Here is a 27,609-nt window from a genome sequence, read left to right as displayed (position 1 = left end):
TAACGTTGACAGAACATTCGGTAACTCCAAAAATCGTTTAAGCATTTTTCGCATAGGCACAAACTTTCCAAGCACTTGTAATGTTTCCACCGAAACCTCGCCTTTCTTTCTCTTTGAAGATAATTTCTGTCCAATAACATAATCAATTGGTTTTATCAAACTGCCCATTGTCTCTAACATGCCAAATCGCCTATATTCGGTTTCCAAGCTATAAAATGGACTGGACATTATACTAAACATGTTCATTACTTCAGTTACTATATTATCATCACATGATTTCCTCGAAGCGTTTGTAAAATTTTCTCTCTTAGCAGTTGCATCACACTACCGCCCATAAACCCGTGTACCCAGTCGCAAAGGTTTTGTATATGAGTTCTGGTTAAGTTACATTGACTATACAGTTTAGTAATAAAAAGAAGGGCTTCCTCCTTTACAGCCTCACGGTAATCTTCAAGAGAAAGGCTTTCCACAGAAGTTTCAATTGGTATATCACCATTATCAGTCAACTGTCTCTCAACATTGATGTGACACACCTCATTTTGGTATCCACGAAAAGGCTGGTTCCCATCACCACCCGTACTTGTTCTTTCGTGTTTCAGCAAGTGTTTGCGGAATGAATTGGCGTTATCAAATTCGCGTCCACACAATGATTCCCCACAACGAAAGGGGCTCATGGCACCTAATTTGTGACAAAATTTTAAATGAAGTAACAGAGACTGACTCGTTCTTAAGTCACTATGACAAACAAAACACTTAGGCATCTTCTTACAAACTAAAAAGAACATATATACATGAAAAAACTATTTTACAAACTAAATGATTAACGGAAAACAACCTTTCCCGCCATTACACCTTTGATATTTCAGAGATAAGCGTGTTCACTGAAGGAAAATTCTTGTCGCAGTCATTTTCAATTTTGTACATATGTTTCTGCACAAATGTCCACACCTGTTCCGATTCCTTCGGATATTCTGCATCCAGTACTTGAAACGACTTGAATGTGCTATCGATTGCTTTCAGTGGAGTTTCAACTCTGTAGAGATTATCCTCAATACTCACGTAGAAGGCTTGAGGTTCATCTATTTTTGAAGCGACAACGACGGGCATGGGCTGCACACTACATCCAAAGCGCTGCATCTTTAGATGATGCCTTTCTAACTCTGTTTGAAGATCGGACGCTTCCTGTAAGTCATGTACACAGAATTATTATCACGTTACACACCTATTAACACGTTATCAAATTCCAAAAACTACAAATACACGTATAATTAAAATTAGCTTGTATTTTAAACACGAGGTGCACCAATAATATATATAGCAATCCAATTAAACTGCTACCAACTGTTTTCAGGCATTCTTCTATACTAGAAATGTAATGTAATGAGGTCATAATTGACGCGAGTCACTTCTACGCGATATGAAATGTCTTGAAAACTAATATAGGTTAAAATGACAGTATTTCGAATGTATTATTATACCCCTTGAGTTGTACATTTTTAATACCGTTCATTGTGTTTGTATTATCCGATGCAATTAAGAAAAGTTCTGGAAAAAATAAGTAAAGTTCCTTAGAGGAATCTACCCTTTAGTATAAGGTTTGAGAATAATCACAAAAAAAAAACAATCTGAATTATTGCACTTATAAACTTGACAGTAGTTACGTGAATAGATAACTGCGACATCAATAAAACTGTCCTAAGCTTACACTTAATGGTTTACATTTACAGTAATAAATATTTCAATTAAATGTGGCAAACTTGGAATCACATCCAGACATAAAGTAAGCACGGATATTTTAAAGATAAAATAAATTTAGATCCTGTACGTCAATGACCGCAATTCTTGACGTTACAAATCTCCAGGAAGAAGAAAGAAAAACCTTTGCGGAAATTTGAAAAGCAAGGATGCTACCATATCAATGAATTAGTTTTTAAAATAATGATCGCGAAAAGGTTGGTGCCGTTCCCCTACGTGCTGTTTAGTATTTTTATAAGATTGATATTACACACATATCATTACCTCGAGTATAAACACTTCTTACTTATTTATGCCATAAAATGAAGAAAGGAGTGCTATCATAGTTCCAATATTTGAAGGGTTGAATGAAGAACATTTTTAAAGACACTGGGAAAAAGCTGTTTTGAGCCAAGTAAACATTTTATCCATGACCATAAACATATTTAACCTCTACTTATGTTTTAGAAAGTTTACATAGCATTCACCGAAAGTTTTACAGCATTTTTACGTTTACTATTGTTATTGGAATATAGGGTTTCATCACGGGAACTTCATAAGGCATAAACCTACAGTGGAACCGAAAATACGAATAACATCCTAAACTCCCCTCCCCCTTCCTCCCGGGAAATCGAACGCAGTCGCCCAACAAAGGAGATAAGTGTACTAGCAACGAAGGAGTAACTTTTAGGTCGGCCTTAAGTTCGTCACGTTTGAGGGATGTCGTCCCTCGGAGAGCACACAATCCGAGAGAGGGGAAGCAAGAAAGGAATGGATGGGAAAGGAAGCGGTCTGGGATCTGTGTGTTAGGTACCATCCCGGCATTTTTAGCATCGTTCACTGTGTTTATATTATCCGACGCGATTAAAAAACAAAAAAAAACTCACTCAACCCAGGAAAAAACACTCAGGATGATTGGCCTGAAAAAGCTGTTACACTTCTTTGATCGAGTGATCCCACCGGGAATCGAACCCAGAACCGCTCGCACCAAAGGCGAGGGCGTTAGCGGCTAATAAATATTGTGTTTTCCTATTTTATGCATATTCCTTTCTATCTACACAACTTAGGTTCACGATATCTTCGTAAGATACAAATCGCGTCACATACACCGATATATGCTTTACTAATTGCATGAAGAAGAGTCATGTATATTGCAAAATATGGTTGATAGCTCACTCCACCAAGGGCGTGCTGTCCCGAGGGGGCCTTTTCTTAAACAAACTTTTTTGTTTCCATGTACCACCAATATGATCCTCTTGATATGGTATGGTAATCATATCAATTGAGTGCACATCAAAGATGGAGCGGGTCAGTGGCTATGGATCACGTGGGGATAATTTTGAGTATACTTTAGTGGATCTTGGGTTACATTTACATGTTCCACTGTTACGTATGACTACCCTAACCCAACAATAACAACTGACTCATTGTAGTCCTCAATATAACACATTCCACTTTGATCCACTCTCGACATATTCGGTCAGTAGGTCGAAGTAGATCAGTAGATCATGGTGACACGTGGTGAGTCAGAGTGGATCGTGGTTTGATGAAAATGGTGTTTGCTTACACAATATTTTTGTTTGAGCATAGCAGTTTTTCCAGAAAAGCTGATTTTTTTTGTTAGTTTGTTTGTTCGATAAGGTTTCGTGCAATGTTCTCCATTCTCCAATCACTAATTAAATGTTAATGACATATTTCGTGGTAATCAAGTGTAGATATTAATACATTATATTACATAATGGTACATACTCTGACATGAAAAAGGAATCCTTGCTGTGCCTCGTATTTGGAAGGTTTCCATAATCCACCTCCGTCTTTCCTTTTGATACACGTGGTCACAGATGGGAAATATCTTCCAAGAAGTATTAATATTACGACTGTTCTGGCATCTGGAAAAGAATGAAATATCAAGAACATTTGTAGGTAATTAATTTACGCTTATACAGCGAGGTCCGGAAGTGGGCGTACCTCTAATTGGTGTTTTCTGACAGTTTTTGGTTTTACCTACATTTGTTTGGTAACACTGCTTGGCATTGTCTGGTAACATTCCTTTGCATTGTCTGGCAACATTGCTATCCATTTGTTTTCTGCTTGGTAACAGTTATCAGATCAGTTCCTGGCCGCTGGATTGGAAGAGGTTGTGCATCCAGCTCTTTGCCAGGCCTCCAAGAAGTCCCGATCTGACGATATCAGACAATGCTCCCTGGGCTTTCATGAAGCAACACGTAAGAAACACTCGATATCACACAACGCAGGAATTACGAGCAGCTGTGGAACACGCCTTCACCCTCGTTGACTCCGGAGTATCTCCGCAAAACATCTGCCAGAACTTTGTGCAGAATTCAGTTGTGTTATGACATGGATGGTGATCATACCTTTGTTTACGACTCTTACGACTTCAAGGTAGCTGTGTACAGACATTCTACCATAACTAACACTATACTGTTGAAACTAAAGGGGGGTACGCCCACTTTTGGACCACTTTATACTAATTTATTTGAATGTAAGTGCTAACTTTCTTACTGCATTCATTCTCATACCTGCAGAGGTTTGCTCTGTGATACGCAATGAATACTGTATATTACTGTAAGTCAATAATCAAAGAAAAAAGGAAATTACATTTTGTAAGCAATGGACAGCAGTCTGAAAAAAACACACACAAAAAGTATCATCTTTTGTAACTACACCCAGATTCGGCAAAGGGATAATGCGATGTTTCTTATATGCAAATATTGGGTCCAAATAATGGTGAAAACTAATCTTAATACGATACTTATCTATCGCCTATAAGTACGTGTATAAAAGCTGTACATGAAGTATATTATTTCAAGAACCAAAGGTTAAAGTCAACGTATGTATTTCTCTTTGGGAAGTTGCAACAGATACGGATAAAAAGAGAGAAATTGAACAGCTTAATGAATCAAACTAGACAATTAACAACAAGTTAAAGACTATACGCTGCGGAAAAGCTCTTTCGTCACAAATTCTAAACATTAGTTTCATTCATTGCTACAAAAGGGATTTCATATCTGCTTATTAACCCTACTGAATCTATCTTCTTCATATACTGTTATTCAAGTAAATACTAATTTCAGGGATGTAAACTGGTCACTGAAGTCAGTATTTCAGACTCTTTGGGAGATTAAACGAAAAATGTTCAATTACTACACAGCAGTTGAAATATTTCTCGTGATCTGAGCTCAATAATGAAACAAAAGAATAACAGAGCTTTTTTAAGTGCTCGATATGTTGTCGATTTACAATTATCATTTATTTTTCTTCTAGATTTTGATTTATTCTGCTCGGACTTACGACTAAAAGGAGACAAGGGAAAATTGCCGGAGCAGCTGTAATTGATCTTTTCTTTGCTTACGGGAGTAGGCTGAACAGTGTTGCGTTTTAATAATTATAGTGAACAATACTTAATGAAATAATAAACAATGTGTACACCATTTCTCCACAGTCACAACTTACTTCTATGCACTTCGATAAATTTTATTATAATTAGCAATTTTTAAAAAAGGGGGCAGGAAGGACTCGTAAACCTTATTCGCCTTCTGTGCAGATGGTATGGTAAAAATCAATACTGGATAATGAAAGTGTAAGTGTAAAGGCTAATATGGAACAGAGAAACAAAAGAGAACTTCTTCAGAAGGGAATTGGGAGGGGAGGGGATGAGAGTACAATGCTGTGACAATTAAAATGCGTCTTGATTTGTATACTTCAACAAACTTTTCTTATTAGATTACGCAATTTCTAGTTTGTTACTCCGATTATTCAAAGTATTCAAATGTTCTCGGAGGGAGTGACCGCCCCTCCCTTTAATCCGTCCGTGGTGTCATTCGTTTGACTTTTCGCTACTAATTCAAAATGCTTTCCGAAACAAGTTGTCTTCTTGTGACAGCAGGGGGTGGAAGAAACAAACAAACCGTGAAAGGAAGAAAGAAGTGGTTTTGGGCTCTTCCAGTCCAGACCATTCTAACCACTGAGAAGTGAGAATCACAACGTGATTTTTCTGGTAAGAGCGTCCTTTTTAAAGCAGCTAACAAGCAAACAGATGGTCAGCCCTCTTCCCTCTGCAGCATACTTTTTATTCTCTGTTGCCAAACTTACTGAAGAATATATTGCAATTAATCTAACGCATGTAACGTAAATTGGAGACCGTGGTTGGATTTATATGGGTCTTGTCTATTTGTATTAAAAATTTCAAGTCATTACCTACAATACTTTGTTAGAAATTACCATATTAAAATTTACATGTTTTCAAATGGGAAGTTAGAAACATAAGCGAAGAGGTAGAAGATCCCCTTAATAAGAAAAATAATTACCTTCCCTGATGTTCTCCTGCAGCAAAAGTTCTACTAATGTGGTTCCGTCATTTGTTGTTTGTTTGGTCGTGGTAAGTATATGCGGAATCTTCTTTAAGTCTGCATTCCACGTTGAAAAAAATGTTATATCTTTCCCAGGATATAACTGGCCAAAATCAATGTCGATCTGAAAAGTAAAAGAAATTGTTGTCACATATACCTAACGCTGTTTGATGATATAATGTTCTATGCTTTCTTCTCTTTATACAAAAGTTTGGTAGTATAGTTTTCTTTGAAGTTCATTAAATAATCTTTGTTTCAACTGAGCGTTTTTAATCAAGTTATGAACATCAATGGCATTCACCCCACTATAGTATCCATTTTCAGAAAATACTATGTCTCATTGAAAAAGAAATCCCAAAGTAGGCATGTAAAAAACAATTACTTAGAGTGGAACTGATAAAATACACGCAAATATAAAACAAACTTCCAAGCGCTTTCGCATTTATGGAGTCGTCATACAAGGACGCAAAGACGAAAGTGGAATAAGAAATACAGAAAGACACAAGGACCGCACCTATACCAACAGTGATTTCTCCACAAGGTTCTCTACTTTCTCGTATGAGTACTTGACAGCAGTCACGTGATCACATGACCACCATAGCACCTAGCAGAAATATGGCAAAATGAAATGAAATCTCTGAGTTTTACGTCTCACGGTTATGCCGGTTAGGCTAAAGGAGACGGTGATGATGAGAGATGAATGAAATGGTGGAATGAAGAAAGTGGGAGAACCCGAGAAAACCCACGAGCACGGTGTTTGTCCACCACAAAGTCCACACGGCGGGAGCAGGGTTTGAACCCGGGACCCCAAGCACCGGAGGTGAACGCTCTACCACTGAGCCACCGCGCCCCCCAGAAATATGGCGTAACTCGTCTTACTCTGTATCTTTCTTCTTCCACTTTCGTCTTTCTCTTCCTGAATAACAAAGCCATAAAAGGTGAAAGCTCTTACAAGCTTTTTTTTCTTTCTTAAATCTTTGCGCGCATGCACTGCACGTGTATTTTATCTAATTTCTGGTAATTGTTTTATACATTGGTTGGTTTTTAATTACACAAAAACGTGTCTTTAACGTAAGCTTACATAATTCTGAACCTTCTGCCGCTGATGCTGGTATATTTGCAAATTAAAATAAACTATTAAATGTTTTCATAGGAACATTATCAACAAGAGTGAGGATGTGGGGCTGATCGGGGAGCGGGCTGGGTAGCGTAGAGGTTAACTTATTGGCATTGTACGTCGAAGACAAAAGATCTATTTTCGGCCCACTCGCACTTTTTCACTCTGATTTTTCATTATTTCTGAATCTATACAGGATTTGGTGTACTGAAAATCCGGTTGATTTTCTCAGAATTACTAAACGTTCTACCTGCTACAAGATGCACCATCTCGTCCATCAGCTTACTCACAGGAAAAAATTAGAACCGAAAAATTCCGAAACATAGTGCAAGACAGGGTACAACTTCATACACCGAAAAACATTTATAAACTCTCTCGCCTCATGCTAGGTGCTTTTTTTGCAAAGAAAAACTGCCGTGTTCGCAATTTATATATAGCATCAACATAAGACCCCTATGTTCATGATTTTTTTTTTAACTCATTAAATTTTGTTACACGTTTTTTTTTTTTCATTTTCCTTTAAGTACAGTTCGTTCTGTGATACGGAATTACACTTCTATAAAATAATATAAAGGTATTTTCTTTCTTCGGTTACATTCATAAAATAATAATAGAAAGATGTAAACTTCTTAGCAATGTCACTACACTTACAAGTGTGTATCCAAGAGGCTGTTTTAAAGCAGGAAATTCCTTGAAGTAGGAGCTGATATCCTTCTTTGACTGAATGTAATTTGCTCTCCGATTTAATGTCGTTTGTTTCCACAGATCACACACTTTCTCCCATGGCTCTATATTATTTCTCAACCACGTGAGAGCTTCCTCGGCAAATTTATCAGTGGACTCTGAAAATAAAGGACACCATCTACATAATTCAGTGTGAAAGAAACGTACATACTCAGTATACGTAAATACATATGTATTAATTTCTAGGACAGAAGTACAAGAAATAATATTTCAATAAACATGTGAAACAGACAGTATTATACTTCTGAACACAATTGTCATATGAGGTGTTCGGAACATGTATTTACAAAACGTCCCGTTAATATATGAAAGCAGTGATAGAGTTTTACACACAGATGAACAGCAGATATACTGATTTCACAAATTCACGGAAATTTGTTGATTTATAATGAAGGTAGTGCCCTTGAACTGTGAATCTGTTGATTGACCATAATACGTGAATATGTGCAATCATGTAAAAAAATCGGCACGCATCTCTTTTAGGAAGTTTTGTACCCTTGTCTGAATATAAGATAGCATAAAACACTATGCATCGTGATTTACTGATAAAATTATAATACAGAATTTATGAACATGAAGGTAAATAAATGAAAAAGAACTATGAACGCACCATCTAAATCGACTTCGGTAGAAGTTGTAGCTGCACACGGGTTTCTCAAAGGCAAAACACCACTTTGCCGCAAATACCTTCTTGTGTTGCAATATTTGTCCCAAAGTTTCCTTCTTGCCAAAACCTTCTTCCCTTGAGCAGCTTTATAGGGGACGTAGTAAGTATGCTATTTGAAAAACAAATTACTGTTATAATATACAGTCCTGATATCCTATTGCACAACACAAAATTACAATTAAACTATATTATTTCCACAGAGAAACAAAATACATGGAAACCTGTTTAAAACGAAACTTATATAAACCGGAAATTTGCCGAAGATGAATAGTTTTTAGTCCCGGTAACTCTGATTTGCCATATGGTAAAGATTTTTCTCTTAACTGATTGCCAGCTCGAAACGAAGGGGCACTGTAGTCTGTCTGTCTCTGCGTTGGCGTTACTACTGAACTTCTGTTTTCAATAGTTAAGATCTTTCGGCCGTGAACAAGAATGGAGATAATGTTTCTGTTATTTAAGTTACCTGTTTCCTGTTTTTGTTGATACACACATAAGCACTTTTCTACTGTCAAAACTTTCTTTATAAATTAAAGACTTACTGCTTGCTACTCCGTCATTACACATGCATTTCCAAGAATTCGGTCATTTTTGAAAAAAAAATGGTAGAAATTTAGACCAGTTGTTGAAAATTTCCATTGTTTCTGCTGCAGAAAATGTGGTTTCAGTGTGGCGTGTTTGTGTGCCCAGTGTTGTGCACAAATACGGCAAAAACAAATGTTATTGTTACTTTGGAGGACACAATACGATTATTGAAGAGAGAAAAAGAGACAATGTTTGTAAAATATAAAGTTCATTTCAAATGTTGCAAACGCAAATTTCCAACACTGAAACCCAGAAAATGAAAACAATCCTTAAAAGGCGGTGAAAATGTAAAGAGGAATGTGAGAGGAAATACATAATAAAATAATACATACTTGTAGTTTCTACTTTAAGCGTCTGTCTTATTCAAATAAGTTCACTTTGTAAATTGAGTTTATGTTGTAAATACATTTTTGTGTTAATTAATCTTTCACCTCAACCATTTTAACCTAGGTATAGTACTACGAGATTATTTTTACCAGCAGTTATTGTTACAGAACTTAACTTTTCGTATTTGCATACAACGGAAAATTATTTTGTTCCTTGACGTTCCGTCTTATACAAGTTTCACTGTATATATATGCTGTAAATTAGACATATTGGAATTTCTTTTTTTTTTTTTCTGGATTCCTTTAGTACTTCAATAAAATGAGCATTGAAAAATGTATTCTGATAAGTTATGGAAAACGTTCACTTGTAAGTTAAATTGTAAATTTCTCCTTGTTCTGAAGACAATGATAAAATAAATATTAATACAATTAAGTCTAATTTTCAATGGGTGTTCAGAAACTATACCTTATTCCTTTATTGCATCCACAGTTAAATTTTCGAATGCCTCATAATCGATTTCTTCCTCTGAAATAATAACAAATGTTTGTTCAATGAAATACACAGATTGCACAAAGCTCCTATTTAACGAACAATATAAAGATTATGTCGGAATCTAAGGTACACGATGCTGGGTGAACATAAATTTTGAGCTCCTTTCGGGAATCGAATCCGTCACTCCTCACACCACAAGCGCTAGGCAAAACAAACTGGATGTGAAGAAGCTCTAAGGAAATAAAGAAATATGAATAAAACTTCCCTGAAATAAGAAAAAATTGAATCCTGCAACTCTGCATTCTTTCAATTTAATTTTATAAAACGACATGATAAAATTAGGCAGATTATACAAATATGTTCAACTTTTTGTCACGTCTTAGCTATTTTCTTCAATGTCATTCAAACCGGTTAGCATCTTAAAATATAGGTCCTGAGCGACATCTTTCCCATATTCCTATCTTTCAGTTGTGGGTCAGCTTCTTTAAGCCAAATGGCTCTTAAAAAAAAAAAAAAAAAAAAAAAAACTATTCGGAAATACAGCTTAGTGATTGCATGTACAAAAAGTATTTATCCTACTTGGAAGTTGGGATACAAATAACTGAAGGTCTGTCCTGAAGAGGCAAAGTAGAACTAAGGAGGTACTGTTCTGTGCCTTTTCTCTTGATATTATTTCTTCATTTGTTTGGTCTTTCGGAAAATCTTACTTTTGATGACTTCAATATGTGAATGGAATGAAGGATCTGTCAATGCTAATGAGGAAAGCATAATTACTATTGCAAAAATATCTTTAATTGAGTAAACAGGAATGAAGTATAAACATCTAGCTTCATGTACCGCAGTTATGCCCTGTACGTTGATGGAGAAGAATCAACAAAGAAACAGCTGCTAAATTAAGAAAACCAAAGACAGGTCTTTTGTAATGGAACACCAAATCTTGGGAGTTACAGTTATTGTGATCTCAGAAATAAGCTGAGAAGAGGTAGAATATGCTTTAAAGAAAATGAAGACAGGGAAAGCAACTACAAGCTAAAACATGGGTACTTAGGACCAGAAGTTGTCCTACCGCATACTATGGGATCTAATGAAAACAGTTTACAGACAAGAGAAAAATGCCAAGTCAGTGGAGAGAGAGAGAGAGAGAGAGAGAGAGAGAGAGAGAGTAGTACTGTATCTATATACAAAGAGAAGGAAGATGTACAAAATTGTGAAAATTACCGAGGAATCAAGCTGATGCCACATACAATAAACACTTGGACGATGAAGATTTAGAAAGAAAAACAACAGTTGAATCCATGCTACAGATGAGTACAACTGATACAATCAGTGGCGTCATTAGCTCTTAAATATTAGGGGGGGGACACATGATATATCTCACATGTGCAAGTTATTTTCTAATTACATATTATGATTTGGTTTAATTTTATCGAAATAAATTAATGATATACCGTAACTCATGCAGTGCAAATAATAATAAAAAAATAAATAAATAAAATACTGGCCAGCTGGTAACTTTATACACGACACAGAGAATTACGGGGGGGCATGTCCCCGTCACGCTAACGACGCCCGTAGATGCAATCTTATTAAAGCAAACAATGGAAAAGCGTCAGGGAAAGCAATAAGGATGCAGTATTTACTGAATGGGCAAAGACGTAAGACAGAGTACCAAGTCAGGAAGTTTGGAGGTATATGAAAGGAAAATGGAACTCCAGTAAAGTACAGGAAGATTGTTCAAGATCCGTATACAAGAGCTAGTGTCCCGGTAAGAAGCAGTGTAGAAATAATACATCTTACTGCATTTAGAGTTGGACTGCACTATGGTTCGGAAGTGAAATCTCTATCTGGTAGACCAAAACGCAACAGCCCAATACGAGCATAACCTAACCGTAACTACCCTACGCCAGAGGTCACAAAACTATCTGGACATGTAAGTCCCTCAATAATGAATAGGCACGAAACGAATATAATTAAAACGTAACTAACTCAAGGAAGCAGTCACAAAACTAGCTGTGTGTATTTTTGATTATTATCTATCAGAGTTGGTTGGTGTAAACCAAGATGGTTTAAATTTTTAAAAAATCCAATTGGTTTAAGCCAAAAATATAAAATAAATGGTTCACAGCCAGAGTGAACACAAATTATTAGTATCTTTATTCACTTCTAAGCAATTTAAATTAGGACGCTGTACTTCGGATGCAGTGAACTACTTGAATTAAAGTAATCTTCTGTAACCTGTATAATCTTTTGAAATTGTCCATTTATATCAATTATGAAATGAAATATTTAGTTTAACGTGCCACGTTTATACACCGAAGCTAAGAGAGACGGTGATGATGAGTAATGACTGAAATGGTGGAATGGAGAAAGTAGGAGGAAATGGGAGAACCCCGAAAAACCTACGCATACGGTGTTGTCCGACAGACGGCCCACTGGCGCGAGCTGGGATCGAACGAGGGACCCCACGCACCAGAGGTGAACGCCCTACCACTGAGCCACCGTGTCCCCTTATTTCAATTATAAGTCTGTAAAGTGATTTCACTTATGCAGTTGTCCTGAAGTGACGGAAAATATGCACAAGTATGCAAATCGGTTAAACATATTTCTATCACGTGTCCTAAGGTTTAGTCTATAAACTCATCCCCTTCCTAATCAAGGGATCCCGAGTTCAAGTCCAGGTGAAGAACAATTTCTCTTGGATGTAAACCGAGTAGTGATTCAGGTCCAACCTTAAACTGTATTTCCCGTCCTTCATAACCTCACTGTTGAATAAGTATATATGGACCAGACATTTTCATTAATATGTAATCTCAACAAATAAAGTTTAAAGTGGAATAACGATGACCCCTACTATTTTTTTTAAAAAAAGAATAAAGTAATTTGAGGGTACTGGTGCTATTGAGCTCGATTTCAACCCCTTTAGAAAAAACAAAAATGAAATCTCTAAGTTTTACGTCCCACGGTTATGCCGGTTAGGCTAAAGGAGACGGTGATGATGAGAGATGAGTGAAATGGTGGAATGAAGAGTAGGAGGAAACGGGAGAACCCCGAGAAAACCCACGAGCACGGTGTTTGTCCACCACAAAGTCCACACGGCGCGAGCTGGGATCGAACCAGGGACCCCAAGCACCGGAGGTGAACGCTTTAGAAAAAAACAGTAACCCGGTCAAACTCGAAGGCAAATGTCAACTAGCTCTGTTTTCCTCGCAATCGATGACTACCAATTCCAACATGTGCAGCAGCTGTGCGTATTACTGAAGACTAGCCTTCGGCTAGCTGGAGGTTTCGCACCTTATAAACCCACAAGTATGCCAAATGTCATCCGCAGATGTTCAGGAAAAGTCTAAGCATTTTGAGATGTAGAAGATATGATATTAAATAACTGTGAGTTTTCAGTTTTCTAAAATAAATAATATATAAATAAATAAAAATAAAAAAATTAAAAAATCCCTCTATAACTAGATATTATGTTTGGTTAATAACTTGCATATCGCTATCAAAAGCTTGCAAGCATACCAAATTTCAAACTTTTGTTCCAATTTCAATTACCTAAAACATGAGATTTTATGCCCAAAACAAACATACATTTAAATAGCACCGGAAATCTTTCTTTTTATTTTAGAATTACCCTAAAAACTAAAAATATTTACTTTTGATATTTTTTGTGAGTTACTTCCAGAAGGCTACAAACATGCGAAACTGCATCACTCTAACCTTCCGGCTACATCATTTAACTTAATAATTTTTAATAATTTTGGGCTGTAGAAGGTATCTCCATATAAATAACAAAGGAAAATTTTTCACTTTCCCAAACAACCTCACTGAACTAGGAAATGTATAGTTTTGGTGATTTACTTAGTTAATTTTATGAAAACCCTACATGAATACCGAATGTAAAGTTTTTACTCAAATACAATTTCCTAAGACTTTTTTTTTAAAGTACACCGAAATAAGATGGGATGTTTACTCATTCTTCCTTTTTACCTACTAAAAAGAAAAAAAATCCTGTATATTTTTCTCTGAAGGCTATATGTATGCCAAGTTTCAACTTTCCACGTCAACCGCCAGTTCCATTATTTTGTCAGTTAATGGCACGATGAAAAGTTTGAAACTTCCGGCGTTTATCCTAACTTAACGTACGCTCTAATGCAACATGTGAACCAGATAATTGCTAAGAAGAAGTTCTAGAATACAGGTTCCCCATATAGATTAGCAAGGTTGGTTCCTTTCTGTACCAAAATTTAAATTTTATTTCACAGAATATTGCTAGCGAGCGTCAGCAAGTGAAAGCGGGTTAGAAGACCGCAGGATACGTTGTTTTCTGTTTTTATTACAGCTAAATGGGAAGTGGGACATGTGTTCTAGAACCTTGTAATTTCTATGACGTTTATATTTTCTTCTCGCTTATTACAAAGCTAAGGCATTACTGCCGCATCGCCGGACCAGTATTAAAATCGAAAAAAAGTACCAAAATGTACTGTATACGGTTATATTTTGTTGGACTACATTAACTTACATTAGATTACCTCACATTAGGATAAGGGCATAAAAAACTACAGTGCAAAAAACACAAACCAACTTGTGCTAGGTGGCCACTAAGTGCACGAATGCTATCTAACCGAGCCAAGGTAGGGCGGAGATAGCGGACCAGCGCGGTAGTGTGCCCGGAGGGAGCAGGCGCGTCAGCGACGATGTGCACACGCGTAAGCGAGGGTACTCGAAACATCTGGTTTCCGCAATCATATACATTTCAATAGCACTTGCCATACTAATAATGCTTTACTTGCAAAAACAGAAGTCGCTTACCTTCAAAATCGTGAACAACAGTTTCTTGGGGTCTTCTTTCCTTAAACAAGTACTCAGCTAAATAGCCCTCTAAATGGTTTTCCTTCTTCCCTGACGCTGTAAAATAATACGCTCCCTTTCCTTTCTGTATTTTCAATTCATTTCCACATTTTCCACACACCGTCAACCTTTTCAGTATACTGGTCTTTCACAAAATTTCAACAACTGTCGCTCGTTATTTTTGAACAGTTCTATGTACGTAACACACGACATGTGACAGCCTTGACATACACGAGCTATTTTCATACTCCTCTTCGCGCCACTACATCATAACAACTATATCTCTCCGCGAAATGGTCCATCCGCCTCCACATACAGTGTCGCTTACAACATCAAAAATAACCAATTTCTTCATTTTTACTATTCCCCTTACATGACTTTCACTCATTCTTGCTCATAAAAAAAAAAAAAAAAAAAAAAAAAAAATTCAACTGACCCGGCAAATTTTCTAAAACTGTTCCGGTGATACACCAGTTAACCCCAAAGCTAAATAAGCTCCATTTCGTGGGAACAATCACATACAAAATCAGTATGAATACTTGACTAATTTCAGTAAACTGTGAGATCAACTAAGCTTATATATTAGTTTCATTAGATAATGGTCCCTTGTACGAAGGTACTGAATGGTTAAACTTAGGTCAAGCTTCAGTACTACTGAATGGGCTGACTGGTAATAATTTGTGAACTACTGGTACATCATTTGAGGAATTAGTTGACCTCTGACCGAGTCTGATCGGGTTAGATCACTTCTTGAGGTCAAAACCGAGCACTCAATCCAATCAGCGCCCCATCTTTACTTAGTTTTAAATAGGGACTTTGTTTACTCCACTTTAATTTAACCTAAATATATTAAAAAAAAAATGAACTGGTTCAAACAAAATATCGGATTTAAAAAGAAAATGGTTTCTGCAAAACCTCTTATTTATGTGCTTTGAAGTTTGACATCACCATCATGAATTAAATTAAAAGTGCAAAGGTGGTGTCACTTAGTGTAACACAAAGAGAAAGGCCTTCTGTAATAATTTGAAAGCGACAGAAGCACACTTAAAAAGCATTAAATCGTAACCTATCGTGTTTTCTTTTTGCTACACATACCTAAACTAGCCTATCCTACCATACTTTCGCTCGCTGTCGCTTGTTCAGCATTAATTAGTAAAAATTAAGGGTGAATTATTATTAAAATTCTTGATCCCATCTGTACTGTTTGTAGAAAGTAATAAGGGCACAAAGTATAACAATTAAGGGCTTAAATTCCAAAGTTGGACGTCCGTTTTCAGCAAAATTTTGAAACTTGCACGGAAGATACGTATAATTTGATCGTTTGTGTGCTTGATAATATATAAAGATAATACAACAACACTCTCTATATTTGTTATATATAATTGGTTATAAACATGGGACTACTAAGCGAGCGAAGAGAACTACCTCGCGCAAGGTAACCGAATAGTTGCATTGTGGGAAAGTAACGAGCATTCATAATATCAATATTGCGGGTAATATACCGAATCGCTGTACGGGATGTGAACTGACAGTGTTGAATTTCGTGAAGCTCCCGTCGAAGGGTACTTTTATTATAGATCCTAACGTAACCTAACCTAACCTACACTTTCTCCCAACTCGCGAAATTGAAAAATTATACATTTTAATAGCTTTTACGCAATTTTGGTAGAAAAGTATCGGACTCCAACTTCGGAATAAATGCCCAATTAAGTAAAATTCAACGTAGAAATATCAACATAGGATCACTATGATCCTCAAGCATCGAATCGTTCTGCAAAAGCTTAAGCCTCTTCCAAATAGTACGAACGCTCACATTAATAATAACCTTTCTCTCAACTTTTCACACAAACATCTTACAAGAAGTCTTAAATCATTATTATACCTTATATAATTTCATCTGTACATTTTCGGGCTTAAGTTTAGATTTGCCCCTCCAGTTTCCAACCTACGAAAATGCAGTTAAAACATTAAAAATTGTTAGGTTAGGTTAGTTCAGGTTACCTGGTTAGACTAGAACAGTGACTGAAACAGGTTCTAATATCGTAATTCCAAGTAAAAACGGGCTAGAAACTCTAAACTTACCCTCAATTGCGTGAACACATCGTGTCTCTATTTTGAAGTATTTTGATTTGGTGATAATAAAAATACCATATGGATATAGTATACGTAAAGCCGCGTCTGTTCCCGAAGGAGCTGGACGCTCATACTTTTAGGGATTATTCATTGAGTATCTACGAACTTACCAAGGGGGTAACAAAGCGACTTTTATTTACTTATCGACTGATACAAAAATAAAAAAGAACGTACCTATTTGCCCTTGTACTTTATATGCTATAGCGCATTACATTATATGCAATAAGGATTTTGGTCTGCATCACGATATACATTTAAAAATATTTAACATTTTTCGAATCGAAATCCACAAAATATATTCTAGAAAGTAAAAATAGAATGTTAAGCACATATAATGAAGACAGCGCAATGATTTAATTTGGTAACGTATAAATATATAATATGAAGTATCCTCGCGCACGGAAAACAAGGGGGTTCTCATGTATACTATTACCAAAATAATATTTTGGAAGTGTCATAAATGCTTAATAATACACTATTTCGTACAAGGGACTTTTGTTGCTTGTGCGCAATACAATTCAAATAAAAATTTAGAAATACATATCTGCGGCTACATGACAACTCGTAAAAGGCGGGATTTCGCATAGTTGCCATAACAAGAGTTTTATATTGTAATAGCCATTCTAACCATAATGCTATCGCTATTTTAGCAATACTAAATAATCTGGTTATATAAACAATATGCATGATATTATTAACCATACTAATATTAGCAATATTTTTTTCTTACCACAGCCATACTAAAAAAATAGGTGTTGTATAAATAACAAATCAGTATTTATACATCAACTATACTATAGTCAATATTAATTTACCAATTAGCAATACTCATCAACAATGCTTTTATTGTCAATTCAGCTATACCATTTTTTAGAGTGGATGTACGGTTTGTATCTGAATAGTAAAAGCTAATTGACTGTCGATCTCGGTCGTCTGGAAGTCTTCAGGAGGCAAGGACATCGGTCACGTTCTGGGTTTGAGTTCCGAAGGGGTAAGTATTCGGGCTCGAGCAAAAAATTGTTAAAAGGTATAGGCTTCATCCAAACATATTCAAAAAAGCTGGGACCGGGTTTGGGCTTACCAACGGCTCGAGCGGCTCGGCTTACAGCTCATTCAATATCGAACCGAATTGAGAAGTGAGCCGAGCCAACAGCTCACCACACCGAGCCGATTTGAGCCATCGGATTAGTTGAGCTGAGTCGATGGCTTGTTCCAACTAAGCCGGCTCGGGTCATCGGCTCATCCCAACCGAGCCGACTCGAGCTGTTCGCTCAGTTGATACGAGCCGAGCCGGTTGATATCACTACCCGAGTTGGTCTTCTGCTTGGGCTCAAGAATTCGACCGTGCAGATCTCAGCCTTGATTTTAAGAACTACAGTATATACTTATATTGGTGATTACGACATTTGAGCTGTCTCGTAATAATAATAATAATAATAATAAACTCTTGTCTTCTCGTTATCTAGACGAGACGAGATACACTAAAATTGCCCCACGAGATGCACTAAAATTACGAGATGAGACGCACCTCTGTCGTGAGCAACACTAAAAGTATTCCACATTACTGCTTACATTTCTCATGGCTTTTGCTTTCCAGTCTGATCAGGCCAATATTTCAAAACGAGTTAAAACGAGCTGAACGAGCGAGAGAGCCATTATCAAACTCAACTCAACTCGAAACTAGACCTCGAAAACAGCGACTTGGCTCGGAACTCAATTCAAGAAAATTACCTTTGACTCGACTCAAATTGTACTCGAGTTGAATTGAATTTTGGCTCGACTTGTGCTCATCCCTATTCGTGTTTGTATTTTATGTTTCCACTTCAACAATGTCTACTCTTTTTTCTCCTTTTACCTGCTGTTTCTGGATTTCTCTTTCGGTGTCGTCCTTTATTTACACCGTGCACTATTCTTATTCCCAGCTTGTGACCCGCTTCAATGTCTTATTCAGTTTAGGCTTTTCTTCTTACATTGACTTCACATGTGATTGATTTAATTCTCACTTTCCGCGCACGACCGATGGAAATGTTTTATTATTATTATTATTATTATTATTATTATTATTATTATTATTATACTATTGAACTTGCACGGCGAAATTACTGTATAATACGATATCATTTCTGTAATTTTACTCCATTGTATGTTATTTAGTTTATTAATGGGCACTAAATTGTCTCCAGATCAACGAATAAATTAACTACGGCATGCACTTTGGTGGAAATATCATTGCAATAAGATTATTGGTTCGTTCCAAACATGTTCATGTAATGATATTTCCACCAAAGTGCATGCCGTAGTTAATTTATTCGTTGATCTGGGGACAATTTAGTGCCCATTAATAAATTAAATAAGATACAATGGAATAAAATTACTGAAATGATATCGTATTATACAGTAATTTCGCCGTGCAAGTTCAATAGTATGATGATAATAATAATAATAATAATAATAATAATAATAATAATAATAATAATAATAATAATAATAATAATAATAATAATAATAATAATAATAATAATAATAATAATAATAAAACATTTTCATCGGTCGTGCGCGGAAAGTGAGAATTAAATCAATCACATGTCAAGTCAATGTAAGGAGAAAAGCCTAAACTGAATAAGACATTGAAGCGGGTCACAAGCTGGGAATAAGAATAGTGCATGGTGTTAATAAAGGACGACACCGACAGAGAAATCCAGAAACAATAGGTAAACGAAGAAAAAAAGAGTAGAAATTGTTGAAGTGGAAACAAAATACAAATACGAATAGGGATGAGCAGGAGTCGAGCCAAAATTCGACTCGACTCGAGTTCAATCCGAGTCGAGTCAAAGGTATTTTTCTTGTAGTACTTAAAATTATACTGTAGTTCTTAAAATTAAGGCTGAGACCTGCACGGTCGAATTCTTGAGCCCAAGCAGAAGACCAACTCGCGTAGTGATATCAACCGGCTCGGCTCGTATCAACTGAGCGAAGTTGTTGTATTACTATACATCTGCTTCCGCCCCTGTCAAATCTGGTCGATCTCGTTGACGCGACATATTTGCTTTTTTATACCCCTTTCTTCGTTTACTGAACAAAACAGTAACTATTCTGAAATATACTACTGCGCATGCCTCGTAGATAAATATTTCTGATGCCAATAATTTCCGTTTTGTCCAAGGAATGTTCTTTTTCTTATTCCCAGCATGACCCTTTTATTACATTATATGAAGAGCATGTAGGTCTAAATACCTCATGTATTACATATAATGTAGGTTTTACTCTTGCAGCAGAGAAGAAACATGTGATCATAGTATACAACCCACAGAAGTGATAGCTGACAAGACAGTGGTCGTAATCCCTAACGACACAGGGAGAGAGTGGTGCCCTTCCCGCTGGTCTAGTCGCTAGCACGTGCGCCTTTGGTGTATGGAGTTCCGGGTTCGATTCCCGGCGGGAGAGCATCTATGATTTTTAACTGTTCTCGATGTTTCTGTGTTCGTGTCTCTGTCGTTATAAGTTATTAGAAAAAGCAAGTTAAACGAGTGAAGCAAGTAAAATTAGCAATAAGTAAGTTACTGAAACACGTTCAGTGAGTCTAGAAAAAGCAAGTTAAACGAGTGAAGCAAGTAAAATTAGCAATAAGTAAGTTACTGAAACACGTTCAGTGAGTCAGTTAAAAAAAAAAAGTGGACAAAGCACTGGCTTTTCGCGCCGTCCATGCGAGTTCGAATTAATCTCGGCTTGATTTTTTATCCATTTGAGAGAAAATATTGCTTCTTTACGCTACAGGTAGTCCACTCTTTTCGTATTTTTCGCTGTCGTTCACAGTTAAAGTAACTGACTATTACTCTTTCTACGAATGATGGATCTTCTCTTTGGCTTCATGTCAAACACGCACACGTAATGAAAAGACGCTGTCGATAATAATAATAATAATAATATGAAATATTAGTAGCTAACTCGTGTGTGTATTTCGACAACATAATTTTATATTATTATGTGGAAATAAGTAAGGCTGGCTGGCGCCCCCCCCTATTTTTTCGATGCGCTTTATGGGTCCACGGTGTCCAAAGTTGGTCCCATCCCAGTATCACCTCTCGATATAAGTTATTGACACTTTGCCTAAAGAGGGCTCTGCCGTGGCCCCATGACTACCCATGACAATGACTCTTCGTTCCTTTTGCATTGAAATCGCTTACTTTTCTGAGTACTATGAGTGCATACTGTCCAACGTTGCTCCCATCGCTCTACAGTTTCTCGTTCTCTCGATATAAATTGCTAATATTTTGTTTGTAAGGAAGATATGGCGTTACAATCATTACGTTTGAAGAAGAATTGATTAAGATATTACCTTGCCACAAACAACACCTATTATTATTATTATTATTATTATTATTATTATTATTATTATTATTATTATTATTATTATTTTACTTACCACTAATGGTGCCTACCTTTATTTGCAATGCAATGTGTTACTAAAAAGCAAATCAAATAACACTCCTCGCCATTCAGGCTCCCGAACTCGAAATACATGAGTTCTCTGTGTTAGAGGAATGCACATTTATTATATTATTCTTTCAAATAACACGTTACACAAGTTACTTCACTTTCAATGTGTAATTTCATATCATCAGTAACAATCATCTTGTTCCGATAGAAAAATAACCCCCTCCTGCAAAAAAAAAAAAAAAACTGACCGTAGCGAAAGGGCCTGAACCTTCTTTAGGCGATTAATCGGGTCCAATATTTCAATAAGTTTCTGCACACAAATATTTCAGTAAAAGAGGAAAATTTATTCAAACTTTCTGAATACCTATTTATGGACGAAATTTGCTTCCCTTGGAACTTTTTAAGCGTTTGAAGGGCCACCATTTTGAACATTTTCATCTGATTATTCTGGTTAACGAACTCATCAAGATATTTCATCAATTAATGTTTGTGCCAAGTTTCGTCTCAATCCGCTGAAAATTAGGATGGTTATGGCATTCACAAATAGCGTTATATATATACAAATAGATAGATAAGTAGACACACAGAGGGAGAGAGAAAAAAGTGTTTTTCTCCCTTCTCGCACCTGTGGTGCGTCAGAGCTAAACCGGGCCCCTTTGCAAAACGTATTGACCAACCTAACCTAATCACAAACCTCTTACTTGCTAACGTAGAAACGTGGTCGGGAGGTGTAAGGCATGTAGAAATTGTATTTTTAATAACCATGAGTATGGTCCACTTCCATGTTTTTCCTTTTACTTTTTGCAGCTACATCGGAACGTTCAATTTTTATTCTTCACTAATTGCAAATGGCGTTTACATTCAAAATATGAGGAATTTTGGTGGCATTTGTTCGGATATTCTTCTCTTTCGAAATGAAGAAAAGAATAAAAGCAATACGCAAAGACAAAAAGTATTATCAGTACTAAACATTACCAATAATAATTGCTACGAAAAACTAAATACGACCTCTTTTACCATCTCTCATGAGTTGTATGTATTATTAACAAAAATTTTTAAAATGTCCTCGCTTAAGGTTCGAACTTGCGTCCTTTGCATTTGTAAGCCAGCACCTTAACCACCACACCAAGATCATGGCATGGTGATCGTTTAGTTGTTGGCGTGTTTGTAGTATTTGTGTTTTATGTTTCCCACTTCGACAATTTTTACTCTTTTTTTGTAAGTTTAACAGCTGTTTCTGGCTTTCTCTTTCGGTGTCGTCCTTTATTTACACAATGCACTATTCGTATTCACAGCTTGTGCCCCTCTTTGCAATGTCTTATTCAGATTAAGCTTTTCTTTTTGCCCCTCAGTAAACATTTGATTGATTTAATTCTCATACTCTCCACGGATGGAGTGCAGGAATGCCAGACTCGAAAAATAGGTGTACATTTACTTTCCTGACAGATCATACATGATAGGTACGTGAATAGAGCAATCATGTGAAATACACATGTAAGGAATAAGGTTACTTCCGCCCAAAAGTACGTGCATGACACATACCGAGGAATGTATCTATTATGTGTATATCACGTACCGTGTATGTACTTGACACATTTACTTGGCATTGGCATGTGCCAGGAATGTCAGTAATGTTCCTTAGGGCAGTGCTATGCAACTGGGGGTGCGAGTACTTAAATACTAAAACCTTAACGCTTCATTTTTACGTTCGAATTTAGAAGCTTGTACTTTTAAAAAAACCCAAGCAACTAACTCTGAAAATATATGCCCTCCTCCGGCATCTGTGTGGCAATTTAACTATCTATTAAAATACTACAATAACATTTACGAGCGATTTTTTTTTTTGTCGTCATCCCGTTTAAAGGGTAACGCCCTTTCTTCGGGTTAGAGGAGTAAGGATTATCAGGAGAGGATGAATTATTTGTTGAGGGGTTTGGATAGTTTTCTTTAATCATTTTTTTTATTTTTATTTTATATATATATATTTTTTTATCATTTTATTTTGGAATATGGGCAAGGATTTGGAAGGTTCTTTCGGCCAGGGCCTATGTTCGGTACCATTCCGGCATTTGCCTGGTGTGACTAAGGGAAACCCTGGAAAACCTTAGTCAGAATGGCCGGCCACAGCAGACATGTGCCTGCTCGACCTTTTGGTGTAGGAAATTTTGGGTGTTCGGTATCCTGGTATAGATTCATGCATAAGACGGGTAGATGTCGGATGATAGTTCTTGAGGTCTATAGATGTTTAGAATTTCGGGGTCTATGGTAGCGGGATCTTGGGAAAGATGGCGTAAAGTCATGTAATGTTGGAGAGGTGAATCCTGATGGATTGGCGGCGCGTCGTGGTTTGCATCATATTGGATGATGTCTAGGATCATGGGATGGGCGGTTTCGGTTCTATTGTTGATGTATTTTTGGCGAAGGGTTTTGAAGGTGTAACAGGATGGGAGGGAAATCTATCCGGTCGTAAAGCTCTCTCGTTGGGCTGGGCAGGCTTATTCGGTATGCGAGGCGGAGTGCGTGCCTTTCTAGGATGGCTAGTTTCTGGTAGAACTTGTGGTTTGCTGAGGTCCATGCAGTATGACCATAGGTGAGAACAGGTCTTAAAAAGGCTTTGTAGGTGTTGGTGGTTATATGTGCATTGAGTCCCCAGGTTGTGCCACACAATCGCTTTAAAAGGTTTAGTCGGTTTCGGGCTTTTGAGGTAATGGTTTGCAGGTGTGGATTCCAGGTTAGCTTTGAGTCGTAGGTGATCCCAAGATAGGTGAGTGTGTTTGTTGGAGGGATTGGTGTATCATCGATGGTGATATCTAGGAGTCGGGGATTTCTCCGGATCTTGCTACGTGTCTTAGGGGGTAGGAATACTAAGGCTTGGGTTTTGGTAGGATTTATCTTTAGGCGCCAAGTGGCGCACCACCGGGCAAAGGTATCGATGCTGGTCTGTAGTGTTTTGTTTATCTGTTGAATGGAGTTTGCTGTTGCAAGAAAGGCTGTGTCGTCTGCGAATTGGAAAAGGTTTAGGTTATTTGGGAATTCCGGGAGATCGGCAGCATACAGTATGTAAAGGAGAGGTGATAGTGCAGAGCCTTGCGGGACTCCACAGTGGAGAAAAATAGGGTGTGAGAAGGCTTCATTGATTGTAACATATGCTATTCTGTCGGTTAGGAAGGAATGTATGAGCCGAATGTAGTTGTGTGGTAGGAAGAAATTGTGGAGTTTGTGAATCAGTCCGGCGTGCCAGACTTTGTCGAACGCTTTTTCTAGGTCGAAGGTTACAAGGCATGAGGGTTTTGATTGGTTAAACTGGTTGTAAATTGCTGTGCTAAGACGTAAGAGCTGATCTAGGATGCTGTAGTTGGGACGGAAGCCGGCTTGTTCTCGTGGCAAGAGATTGTGTATGGATAGATGGGTATGTAAGCGTCGGACCAGAATGCGTTCCAGTATTTTGCTGAATGTAGATGTGAGTTGGATGGGTCGATAGGATTGGGGGTCTTGATTGGGATTGGGAGGCTTTTTTGGTTTCAGGAATACTAGAACTTTCGAGACTTTCCACTCAGTTGGAAAGTATCCAGTTCTGAGCATGAAGTTATATATTGCGCAGAGGAGAGAGTACATGGAAGGGGGTGATTCTTTGATATGGCGGTAGGATATGGAGTCGAGTCCTGGTGCGGTGTTTTTCTTTCGGGTAATGATGTTATGAATTTCATTTGGTAATATAGGAGCTGTGAGAGGATCTTGTTCATTGGCGGTATGATAATTGCTCGGGGTTAGAGTAGGTGAGTGTGGATCGGATCTTTGGTTGATGATTCGGGATAGATTGCGGGGTAAGGTGCGTCCAGGAAGGGGTGTAAATATATCTTGCAGGTGATCTGCGAATATGTTAGCTTTCTCGGTGTCTGTGGTTGGAGCTTGGTTATTAACAATGATAGGATATGGTGAATGGTTATTTTTGCCTGTAAGTTGGTTGAAGCGCTTCCAGTATTTAGTGGGGTGAGCTTCAGTGGAGAGTTTGTTGCATGTGAGTATCCATTGTCTGCGTTTGTAGGCTATTATGTAATTATGGACTATTCGTAGGTATTGTCGGTGGAGGCGAAGGGCTTCAAGGTTTCGGGTCAATAGGTATTCTCTGTAGGCACGGCGAGAGGCTGTGACTAGGGGTAGGTAATTTGGGGGTAGTTTGGGTTTATGAGGAGTGATATTTTGAATTGGAATATGTTGATCTGCTGCTGTTTGAAGGATATCTGTGATAGATTGGACGGTTTGTGAAAGTTCTTCGGAATTAGTAGGAGGTGCAATATTTGCAATGGAGTGGTCTATTTGTTGTCGGTATGAGTTCCAGTCAGCATGGTGGTAGGCGTATATTTTTCTCTTGGTTGGAGTTATCAGGGGAAGGTGGTTAGGAAATTCAAGGGTAACTTTTATAGGAATGTGGTCACTGCCAATTGAGTCCAGGACCTCGAGGGTTGTATGTTGAGAAAGCGTTGAGGAGGTTATAACTATGTCAGGAGATGTATTGCTAATTGGTCTGGTGGGTTTTGGTAGTACATGGAATTCTCCATTGGTTTGTTGGTCTATAAAGGTAAGGAAGTCCTGTTTATCTGCTTGGGTTCTGCTGTGAAAGTTAATGTCAGCCATGATTATGTAATGTCTATTGTTCCTATCAATGTGTGAGAAGAAATCAGTGCGGATCTGGTGTCCAGGGCGGATGTAAATTGTTCCTATTGCGATAGTACGGTGTTTTAGATATAATATTTCTATGTTGTATTCTGGTAGAGATAGTTGGGGAGAAAGAATGATTTTTCGGTGTGGTATGTAGCTTTTAATGCCTATCAATGTTCCGCCATGGATTCTGTTTCTGTGAGGGCCATCGTGTCTGTTTATGTTGTATTTTGGTATGTAGCACGATATCTGGGGAGCCAAGTAGGTTTCGTTTAGGGCGAAGGCAGTTATGTTGTGTTCCTGCAGTAGTTGGGTATACATGATTTGGTGAGTAGGTAGAGATCGGATGTTGAGGAATAGGAAGTTGTATGTTGAGAGAGCTTGAGGTCTTGCCATCATTTAGGATGTCTCGGTAGAATGGATTTCAAAGTGTACATTCGGGCCGCTGTAGGTGGCATGCAGCTGGAGGTTGTACATGCTTTTGGCGCAGAGGATGATTTGGGTGAGAATGTGGTCCCTCTGGAAAGGATTGATGTTTTGGAGTGCAACAGTCATGAAGCGGAGGTCTTCGACTGTCACGGGGTCTTTCAGAGAGTTACTAGGAGGAGTGGGTGTGTCTATAGGGCGGAGTGGTACCACTAATTCGGGTTTGGCTGGGTCGGGAGCAGGTTTACCTTGACAGCGGTAACTGTAGGTGGGGTGTTTTTCTCCACAGGTGTTACATTCTGGTGGGTCTTTGAGGTTGGGACAGTTCTTTGTTGGATGGTTTTGCGCGCAATAGCCACATTTGGTTTGGTTGATGCAGGATGAGGTGGTGTGGTCGTTGTAAATCTGGCAGTTTTCGCAGCGTACAGGTAGTGGGGCTGGAGTTTTGGAAGGTTCGACTTTATGTCGGCGTCTATAGATATAGGCGCCGTTGGCAAGAAGATGATCGATGACATCTTGTTGGTTTGTTAGGATACGGACTAGGTAGGTAGGTCCTCGGTCGTTTTTGATGCGAAGACATTTCTTCACTTCGAGTCCTTCTTGACGAAGCTCGTCATGAATTTCATCATCGGAGATGTCGGGATCGACGCCGCGTATAACGACAGATAGGAGTGGAGGCCTTCTGGGAGGTGGAGGAGACTTTGGAGAGCTAGGATTTAAGGGTTTCAGGTTTGCTTGCGGTCCAAATATTTCAAATGTGGCCTTATTGCGTACGTGGATGTGGAAATTTGGATTTTGTGATTTCAGAATGAAGCCATTGTTGGTTTTGATAATTTGGTGAAGTTCGGCCCTAGGTACGTACTTTGAGATTTGGAGGAAGATTTCTCTCTCGGATTTATATTTTGGGTCATAGCCGGTCAGGACAAAGTTGTGAACAGAGGTTGGAGTTGTTGGTGTATTGTTGGCAGTAGCAGAGGTGGATGGATTTGGAGGTGCGGTATCCATGGGTGTTGGAGCTTGATGAAGCAGTTGGTCGGTGGTCTTAGCTTTTTTGATGGTAGCGGTTGGAATGGTAG

The 27,609-nt window shown here is 37.8% G+C and overlaps 2 protein-coding genes across 2 annotated transcripts in view; one reads left to right on the top strand and one right to left on the bottom strand.

The window, feature by feature from the left end:
* The window catches only part of LOC145681245 (uncharacterized), a 261,566-nt gene that overhangs the window by 133,278 nt on the left and 100,679 nt on the right, over window positions 1-27,609 (top strand). The gene's annotated exons all lie outside the window — the stretch shown is intronic.
* On the bottom strand, window positions 847-26,083 carry LOC145681335 (uncharacterized). Its single transcript, XM_081752991.1, has 6 exons — window positions 25,062-26,083; window positions 14,840-15,018; window positions 7,873-8,063; window positions 6,063-6,228; window positions 3,484-3,623; window positions 847-1,182 (listed from the first exon to the last, which is right to left on the bottom strand). Exons 1-6 carry the CDS (start codon window positions 26,081-26,083, stop codon window positions 847-849), a joined length of 2,034 nt encoding a protein of 677 aa, XP_081609117.1.

Source organism: Thermobia domestica, chromosome 3 (genome assembly GCF_964235325.1).
Source record: "Thermobia domestica chromosome 3, izTheDome1.hap1.1, whole genome shotgun sequence".
NCBI lineage: Eukaryota > Metazoa > Arthropoda > Insecta > Zygentoma > Lepismatidae > Thermobia > Thermobia domestica.
Note: the sequence above shows the minus strand (reverse complement) of the source record. Positions and strands in the feature narration are given on the sequence as shown.